The sequence below is a fragment of the Coenobita brevimanus genome, chromosome 91 (assembly GCF_032717465.1).
Source record: "Coenobita brevimanus isolate Jiangsu-jjx chromosome 91, ASM3271746v2, whole genome shotgun sequence".
Lineage (NCBI taxonomy): Eukaryota > Metazoa > Arthropoda > Malacostraca > Decapoda > Coenobitidae > Coenobita > Coenobita brevimanus.
The window spans coordinates 15,071,731-15,081,730 of NC_137044.1; the positions used below are offsets into that span (position 1 = coordinate 15,071,731).

The window sequence follows — 10,000 nt, forward strand, 5'->3', positions numbered from 1 at the left end:
GTGCGGAGTTGGGGCCGAAATTGTGACATGTGAAGTGTGTGGTGCGTACATAGGTGCTATTGAATGGGCAAAAATGACTTTATTCAACTTAGGAGACACTTCTTGTAAGGAATTTGCTTAAAAAATATAAACCCCTATACTAAAAAAAAGAAAAACAAGATGGAAAGAAAAGATATCCCTCAGTTCCGTCCATTTACCGAGTCTTCCCGAGGTACTGAGTACGGTAATCGAGTCACCTTACGTCAATCAAGAAAGGTGTAATTCGATGTACTGCGTCCCAGCTCTCCATCTCCCAGCCCAGTATTGGGTTACTCTGGATTTTTTAAGATAGTCCTCATCCTTTGATAACTCCCTGATGGCTGAAGAATTAATATAATATGGGATTTCTTGTTAAATGTATAGTTTGATATATATATTTTTTTTAGTATACCCTCGTATATCTTTAGTGTCTTCACAGTTTCTCTCTCTCTCTCTCTCTCTCTCTCTCTCTCTCTCTCTCACACACACACACACACACACACACACACACACACACACACACACACACACACACACACACACGGAGGGAGAGGAGGTAGGATCGGCTCAATAAGGTAGGGAGAAGTAATATCTAAACCCAGTGGAAGCGAGGGAGTACAGGATGGAAGACAGACAAATGGTATTACCTGGGAAGGGGAGAGAGAGTTGGCCAGCGATGTGGTTTGGCTGGCTTCGAAAAAATAAAAAATAAAACTGCGGATGATGCGATTTTGAGCACGGAATTTGGAATATACAGTGGCTGGATTGGATTTTGGAAGTGGGAATTCTTGTTATAGATTTTTTTTTATATATTATAGAATTTTTTTTTATATATATGGTGTATGAGGTCAGGAAAACTTATACATGTGTGGATTTTTTTCTCTGATTTAATAACAAACTTTATAATATACTGTAAGCAAACGGGATACTGAAAGTGTTTCTTTCTTTATACGATAGATAAAGATTTTCATGGCAAATATTATGTTAAAAATTGATTCTGGATAAGATGACAATTTTGAGCATGAAATTGTGTCTACGCTGTGGGTGTATTGAATTTTCGAAGTTCGTTATGTGTTCAGAATAAGATATTTTATGGTTATATGATGTCAGAAAAGTGTATGTAGATTCTGGGTGGCTCTTGCAGTTTGGGGGGAAGTAATACTCGACCATATTGTTAAAATTTAAACGAGTAAAAGTAGCGGTAATATCGAGTCATGTTTTCCCCTTTGCCACGTGTGTGTGTGTGTGTGTGTGTGTGTGTGTGTGTGTGTGTAATAATCGACCAAACCTTAATTTCGTTTTATTTTTATCTGCTTGCTCTTTATGCATATTTGATATTTGTGACATTTCTCTCTCTCTCTCTCTCTCTCTCTCTCTCTCTTTCGACCGGCCATTCCCCTACCCTCTCTCCTTAACCTTAATCTTAACACATTCTCATTCCTTCTCTCTCCCCTCCTCTCCTTCCTCAGTCCCAATCTCCTTTACTGTCGTTTCCAATTTCAAGGCACACATACGCATATTCTGTGTCGCAGCTAACACGTATTCTCTCTCTCTCTCTCTCTCTCTCTCTCTCTCTCTCTCTCTCTCTCTCTCTCTCTCTCTCTCTCTCTCTCTCTCTCATTTTCTTGATCTGCAAGTCGAAAAAAAATGTTAGTATTCAGGCCCGGTCAGCTAGCAGAGAAATAAAAAAATCTGTGTGGTCTGTGCATTCATTCTCTCTCTCTCCCTCTCTCTCTCTCTCTCAAACCATCGCTATCTTCATCTCGCATCTTCCCTTCTCTCTCATTACGTACGCTTCTCTCTCCCTTCCAAGCCTTTATCATCCCTCTCTAATCCCTCTTTTATTTTCCTCTTCCTCTCCACAGAAGCTTCCTTCCTTTACACACCTTTACCTAATTCTCTCAACTCTCGTTCTCCTCCTCCTTCCTCCGTACTGTCTCTCTCTCTCTCTCTCTCACACACACACACACACACACACACACACACACACACACACACACACACACACACACACACACACACACACACACACACACACACTCCTCCCTGCCCCATGTTGACATAGTGGAGACTGAGGAAGACAAGGAGTTGAATCGGGTACTTTTTAATATAACACATTCATCCTGGTCTCCCCTCCCGCACGCTCCTACACCCTCTCCCCCCCCACCCCACATCCCCCAGAACTTCCTCACATACTCTTTTCCCCACACGCCTCCCTCTCACCCCTACACCTTCTCCCCCCTCCCGCAAGAACCTCTTCCTCACACTCCTACACCCTCATCCCCCCATCCTTCCCTCACATTCTCACTTCTTCCATCTACACCTCCTAACATCCATACTTCACTCTCATACTATCGCCCCCTCACTCTCACCACCACCACCACCACCACCACCACAGTCAGTATCACTATCATCATCCCAGGCCGAACACCCACCAAACAGAATGCGGTAACACATAAATTACCAACTAAATCACACAAAAGCACCACACCCACCTCCCGACACCCTGCAAGTGAGCACGAGCGAAGCACCCTCGTTGTAGGGACCCAGGATGGAGGCGTCGTTCTGTCCGGATACCAGGTGGCCAGTCTCATTGTAGATCTCTGGCTTGTTGGGCGGGACTGTGGGGAAGAGAGAAAGACGGGAAAGTCAGTATACAAGAGAGTTGCAATATGTAGTAAGCAAGATAAATCGCTAAGGAGAAGATGCTAGGGAGCCTCACGACGAGAATACGAGCCATAGAGATAATGATAGATGCACCAAATAACTCTATCAATATTTTCCGTCCATTTTTTTTTTATTTAGCTGAGTGAGTCATAGGAGCCTAAAAGTGTTAATTCTGGACCCAACCCTGTCCTAACTAACTATTTCAGGCAATTTTCCCTGGCTGTGCTAATTGCCCCCGCTCTTACCAGGTGATTAATGAGTGTCAGCCCTTGATTAATTCAGGACAGCGTCAAAATCTCTCCTAAATCCTCCTTCAATTTCCATCTCTTAAAAAAAAAAAAAACGGTTTGATGTTGCACTGTCATCTGTTCTTTCATTCGTTTATTTATCCATCCATCCTTACATACATACATGCATTCATCTGTCCACCACCCAACCATCCGTCCATCCATCCACCTTCTCAAAAACATCCGTCTGCGTTTAATTCTCATCCATGTATCCATCCCTGTGTCCTGATAGAAAAAGATATCCTTCTGTATTTGGTTCGCCTGTATCCATTCCCCCCAAACTATTTTTCAGTATTATTTTCATCCATTCATCCTGCCAGGCTCCTAAGCACACTATTTAATATTCACTTCTCATCGATCCATCCTCTCGCCTCCATAAAAAAATTTCCAATTCATATCAACCTCCATTGCCCACCAGCATCTCATCACAGTTTATCTAGACTCAAAATAGCGTGGCTTTAGCTTCAAAAAATGCTAGAATTATGTCTACCATGAAAGGCATAATGGTTGGAAGTATTATCTCTCTTATCACTTAGTCCCAGTTGAATAAATTATCGGGCTTTAGCTGGAGTGGAGTGATAATGTTGTTCGGAGCAAAGGGAATTAAAGCGTCCTTCTATTGCCTTATTTTTTAGAATTATATTTTCGTTTATTTAGATGCATGTGGCACTTGAAATGTGTAGAAAATGGCAATAATTGATGCCTACATGCAATTACATCTTACTACTATATAGAGGCAGGAGAAACACACACGCACACACACACACACACACACACACACACACACACACACACACACACACACACACACACACACACACACACACACACACACACGCTCTATTGTCATTTCTGTATGTATGTACAGTACGTCTCTCTCTCTCTCTCTCTCTCTCTCTCTCTCTCTCTCAGACTACCCGACCTGTGCTATACCTGTCCAGAACACGTCCCACCCAAGCTGAACAGAGCCGGTAATTTCCCCTGGGTCTCGATCTCATAATGAAGATTTGTAAACAACACCCCCTTCCCCACGCCATCACCCCCTCCTCCACTCCCCTTCCACTTCCCCTCCCTTCCGTCCTCCCCCCTCCCTCTCCTCCTCCCGCACTCCCCACTCCTCTTCCTCCCCCGCCCCCTCACTTGCATCCCACATATAGACATCCCACAGCGGAAATGGGTGTATAATAATCACACACACACACACACACACACACACACACACACACACACACACACACACACACACACACACACACACACACACACACACACACACACACACAAACGAGGCCAACACCAGACACAACAAAGGCATCCCACAATAATCCCAGATGACAAACAGGGCGAGTGCCCTTTAAAGCCTGCCATTCACCCAAACTCCAAGAAATAGAACAGACAGACTGACAGATAGAAATACAGATATACACAGCAACCAAGACACCAGCAAATGAGGACCAAGACAGACATACACATTAACAGCAACAGACAAACAACGGAGACAAACAGATATGCCTCCCAGATGACAGACAAAGCGAGCGTCTTTAAAAGCCAACCATCCACCTAAACTCTAAGAAACAGAACAGACAGCAAACAGACACAAACACAGACATGCATAATAATATAAATCACCAAGCAGACAGTTATTTCAGGTAGCAGACACAGAGAGCATCCCTTAAAGCCTGTCGTCTGCCTAAAACCCAACAGGCAGAGCAGACAGAGGGCCAGAAATACAGACCGAAAAACAGGCACACAAACACCACCAGAGAGACCAGTAAATGGAGAGCAAGACAGACACGCACAGAATAGCAAAAGTCCAGCTCTCAGACTCACAGGCACACATCGCTAGTGGCAGACAGAGACCTTTTCAAGCCTGCCATCTGTCTAAAACCCCGCGGAACCATCGAATCATGCAAACGCCAGGCCGGATGTACGCTAATTAAAGAAGGGAATCCGCCCGCCTGAATATTGACCAGCTTTTGTGCCCGTGATGAATGCGCGTAATGAGAAACTTTCCCGTCTGATCCGGCCCGTGCAAAGGCAGGCTGGAATTTTTAATAACGTCCTCCCTGTTTATCGTGTCTGGGGCTGAGGCTGGTGGTGGAGGAAGGAGCAAGAGGTCGCTGCCTTCCCGGATTGTCCTGTTGCTCCCTGTTGCAGCCTCTTTTGAAGTTCTGGTTATCTCTGTGTCTTTTTTTATTTTTATTATTTAATTAATGCTTTTTTATTTTATCGTGTCTGGGGCTGAGGCTGGTGCAGGAGGACGGAGCAGGAGGTCGTTGCCCGCCTGGTTTGCCTTGTTGCTTTCCTCTTGCAGTCTCCCTTCCCCCCTCCCCTTTTTTTTTGTCAGCTTTCTTTTATTTTTTCTTGGGTGGGGGGGGGGGGCTGTTTTAACCTCCTCTCTGTTAATCGTGTCTGATACTAGGGGAGAAGCAAGATGTCACTGGCTGGTTTCTCTATTGCTTCATCTTGCAGACTCATTTTGAAGTTTATGTTTCAGCATTTTATTCTTTTCATTATGTTTTATAAGTAATGCCACCCTGTTTATCAGATCTGAAGCTGATGGAGGAGCAAAAACAAGATGTCACCTCGTTTTCCCTGATGCATCCTCTTGTAGTTACTTGAAGGCTTGGTCATTTTGGCGAGGGGGGGCGAGGCAGTGTATAATTTTTTAAATATATCTTCTGTTGATCGTTTTTTGGGTCGAGGCTTTAGGAGGAGGAGTAGCAGAAGGGAACTAGGAGGTTAAATAATTTTCTTGTTTCCTCCTCTTACAGACTCTAAAGTTTTATCCCTGTTCTTTATTCTCTTTTTCTATGATTTAAGGTTAAGTCTGGGTCATTGTCCTGGCCACTTTCCTCATTAATATCATATTCTTAAAGGCCGCGGGGAGTTTTTAATAACATACCTTGTTTATCACGTCTTAGGGAGGATAAAGATGCTGCGTAGATCCATCGTTAACGCCATATTTTGCTGTTTCATTTATCCGGTTATTTCAAGTTATCCAGATGGTTTTATTTTTTTATTTTTTTTATATTTTTGAGGAGGCTGTCTCTCTTGCTTTGTTCGAGGCCTTTTTTTTGTTTTTTTTTGTCAGCCTCTTGTTGGTTTGGCTTTGTTTCTCTTTCTGGATTGACTGTTTGTTTTACTTATTTTCTTTTTGGTGGTTTTGTTCATTGTTTCTATACCTCTCTTTCATAAATCGCTGTGTGTGTGTGTGTGTGTGTGTGTGTGTGTGTGTGTGTGTGTACGTCAGGCTTTCATGGACCTCTGTCGTTTCCAGGTTGTTGAGGTTTGTTTGATTTCCCTATATTTCTGTTCAACTTTTCGCTTTTCTGTTTGGTGGCCTAGTGGCTCTCTCTCTTTCTCTGTGTGTGTGTGTGTGTGTGTGTGTATTTGCTGTGTCCGTTCATCTTTTTCTCAGTCGATTGGTCTGTCTCTGTTTTTTCGCATTGCCTACACTTTTTCTCTCTCTTTCCTTTCTCTCTTCCCTTTCCCTGGCATTTATCGTACCAGGAAGTTGTTAGTCAATTAATTCTCTTCTCCCTCTATTTTTCAGACTCTCTCTTTCTCAGTGTTTTCTCTCGTTTTCAGAGTCTCTCTTTGTTTTCTCTTTCTGCTCTCGTTTTGCCTTCTGTCTGTCTTAGTGTTTTGTGTTTTGTTTTGCTTTTCTTTTTATATACTCTCTCTCTCTGTTTTGGACCTGTCTTTTTTCTTTCATTGTTTTATTTGCACATTTCATTTTCCTTCTCATTTTACCTTCGCCAACGAAGTTAAAGGAGGTTATATATTCACCTATGTTTGTCTGTTTTTGTCCACACCATATCTCCAAATTTTCTCAATGAATTTCAGTAAAATTTTGTTGAAGGGTGGGCCAAGGGCTAAGAAAGAATTGATTAAATTATAGGTCGGATCCTGATCCTGATCAGGATCCTGCAATGGCATTGGCGGAGGTATACCTCCCTGTGTGCTTTCTTGTTTTTCCTGCTTTTGTATTCTTTGAGGTTCGTTTCCTTTCTCTCCTTCCCCCCCCCCGTCTCTCTCTCTCTCTCTCTCTCTCACACACACACACACACACACACACACACACACACACACACACACACACACACACACACACACACACACACACACCTCATAAACCCCCCACTACATGCGGCCGTGGGTACTAATGCTTAACTTATTCCCAACTTTTGAGCCAACCTTACACAGACTAATGCACTCTCTTTCCTCAGGTCCAGCCGCATCTGTAATTCTTAATGGATCCTTCTGTATTTTTTACTTACTTTTGGGGTGTTTGTGGGGGGAGAGATAAAGATGTAGGGAGAGGAGGCGGGAGTTTGTGGGTGAGAGGGAAGGGGACATGTAGGGAGAGAGAAGTAACTTGGAGAAGATAGAAAGGAGAGGAGAGTATTGTGGTTAGGGGTGTGGGTAATGGGAGAGGGTGACCAGAGGGGGGGGGGACTGGGGATGAGAGGAACGGTAATAGTAGGGGAGAGGGGAGGGGACAATACGAAGGGACAGGAGTGACCGGGAGTACTGGTTGGGGAAATAAGGAAAAGGGAAGAGGGAGACTTTGGGGAAGAGGATTCGGGAGGAGGGAGGAGGAGGAATAGTAGAGATGAGGGGTGAGGGATTGGGAGGGACAGGAACGACATGGACTAGTGTGATTGGGGATGAGGGAGAGGTCTGAGAAGAGGTTAGAGGGTGAGTTTTGGACTGGGAAATAGAGGATAAAAAGGAAGAATTTGGAGGGACTGGAGAGGAGGGGAATGGGGAGAAGGCTAATAGGAGGGATGGGAGTGGAGAGAGAGGAGTGGTGGGAGAGGAGAGAGGGGATTGGAGGGAGAGGAGGGAGGGGAAATGAGAGGGAGTGCTGTGTGAGTTATGCGTTTATTTATATTTTTTAAGGGTGCATATCTTACGCTTTGGGGAGGCCGTGGTCTAGAGGTAAGATGGTGGACTCAAGGCAAAAAGATTTGTATAATTGAATTTTATTTGTATATCTTCTGAGTTGTCTTGTCAAATATATATTACACAATTGAACATTGTTGAAGTTTAAAGCAAATTTTTTTCTTTTTTACTGTTTTCTGGATACATCTTCTGTATTCTCTGTTCGAACGCTAAACAGTTGAAAATATGCTTATTATTATTTTTTTTAATTTCCACAATTTCTCGTCGTTCTTACATGTCTTCCTCGTGATCTCTTTTTTCGAATTAGCATATCAAATGAGTTCTCTGTTCTGCCATAACACAATTGTACATCTGCTTTCTTTTCACTTTCATCACTTTAAGGTTGTATAAAAAGGTTATTTTTGTGTTCTTTTTTTTACTGTGCTCGATTTTCTTTCACATTTGCATATCTACCGAGGTCTTTGTTCATCCATAACAAAATTTTGCATTATTTTGTTCTTATTTTATGCTAGGCTAATTGTGTCCCATCCTTTTTCCTTTTCTTTTTTCTCATACTGGTATATGGACATTCATACATTTGTGTTTCAAGCTAATTCTCCTGTCATACATATCATTATCATCATCACCACTATTAATATTACAGTTTTTGTTAGATGTCTGTCATAACCATCATCATCATCATCATCATCACTGTTAATATTATGCGTTAGGTGTGTCTAATCTCTCTTACATCTTCTCATATCAAGCCTACTTTCCCACTCCTACGCTTTCACTTTTAAAACTTTTCTTGTCTCTAATAATCTATATGTAAATTGGAAACTTTTTCGCCTCCTCTGTGCTTTTATCTTCTTTCTGTGCCATCTTGTTCTTATTTTGCGTTTTTCTGACTTTTTCTTTTCTATTTTTATGTTTCTTTTCCATTATTCTTCAGTCTATTTACAGTTCTCATTCCGTACGTCTACCGATTTTCTCTGGATAGTTCTGCTTCTGCGTCATTTTATTTTATTTTTTATTTTATTTAATTTTTTGCATTTTGTGTATATTTTTTTCCTTTTATAATTATCTTTATTTCTTACTTAATCCTGTTTTTTTTTATTAACCTTTTCTCCACGTTATTTCCAGTACTGACATTTATTCACTGTCTTTTTTTCCGCTTTATATTGTCTTTCATGCGGTATTTTTCGACTCTTGTTTTCCATCCCTTGCTTTTCTTATATGGCTCTCTTCAAGACGTATATAATCTGTTCCATTTTTACATATATATACTCATTGTTCTGTCTTTTTTTTTTTTTTTCATTCCTTTTCCACTGCTCATTTTTTCCTCTCTCTCTCTCTCTCTCTCTCTCTCACTTTTACCATTTCTTTTCCAGTGCATTTTTTTGTCTCACCCTTTTCCCTGCCTCACACAAATTTCCTCCTTTCTCTCGCCCCCTGTTCCACTCCCACGCTCATTCTCGCCACTTCGTCTTAGAGCCAATTACCTGACTGGAATTTCGCTTTTGCTAATTCTGTGTGTTCCTCTTCCCTTCTTCCTTAGTCTCCCCTCACCTTCACGCAGCTGCAGCTCTCTCTCTCTCTCTCTCTCTCTCTCTCTCATACACACATTTTTCAAGTCTCGCTCTTCCTATCCCACTTCTCTCTCTAATCTGTCCTTTCATCCCCCACGCCCCTAGCTCTCACCTCTCTACCCTCTCCTGTCTTCTCTCATCCCCTCTTTCTCTGCCTCTTTTCTGGCACCTAATCCCTCACACGTCCTTTTTTCCTGGTATCTTTAATTTTTCATCCCTCCATCCCGTCTCATATTTCCTTTTTTCCCCTATCTACCCTCTCGTTCTCTTTCTTTCCCTCTCTATTCCTCTTTTTCTCTGTCCTTCCCCCTTCTCCTATCTCGTCATTCTCTTTCTGTCTCTTCCTCGCTCTCCATCCTCTTTCTGTGTTCGTCCCTCCTCCTCCTCCTCCTCCTCCTCCTCGTTCATTACCGTCTTCCCCTCGTTCATCTTCCCTCCTCATATTCTCCTGCTTTCCTTCCCTTAAATTCATTCTCTCTCTTCTCCCTTCCTGATTTTCTCACTTTTTTACCCATCATTATCCTGTTCCTTGTCTTCCTCGTAATAATT

At 42.5% G+C, this 10,000-nt stretch overlaps 1 protein-coding gene across 1 annotated transcript in view; it reads right to left on the minus strand.

Annotated features, from left to right (window-relative positions):
• LOC145411973 (uncharacterized) overlaps positions 1-10,000 on the minus strand; it is a 458,683-nt gene that overhangs the window by 83,108 nt on the left and 365,575 nt on the right. Inside the window, exon 4 of the mRNA XM_080281944.1 lies at positions 2,514-2,639. Within this exon, the coding sequence (XP_080138070.1) occupies positions 2,514-2,639 (126 nt within the window). The remainder of the gene's footprint in view (positions 1-2,513; positions 2,640-10,000) is intronic.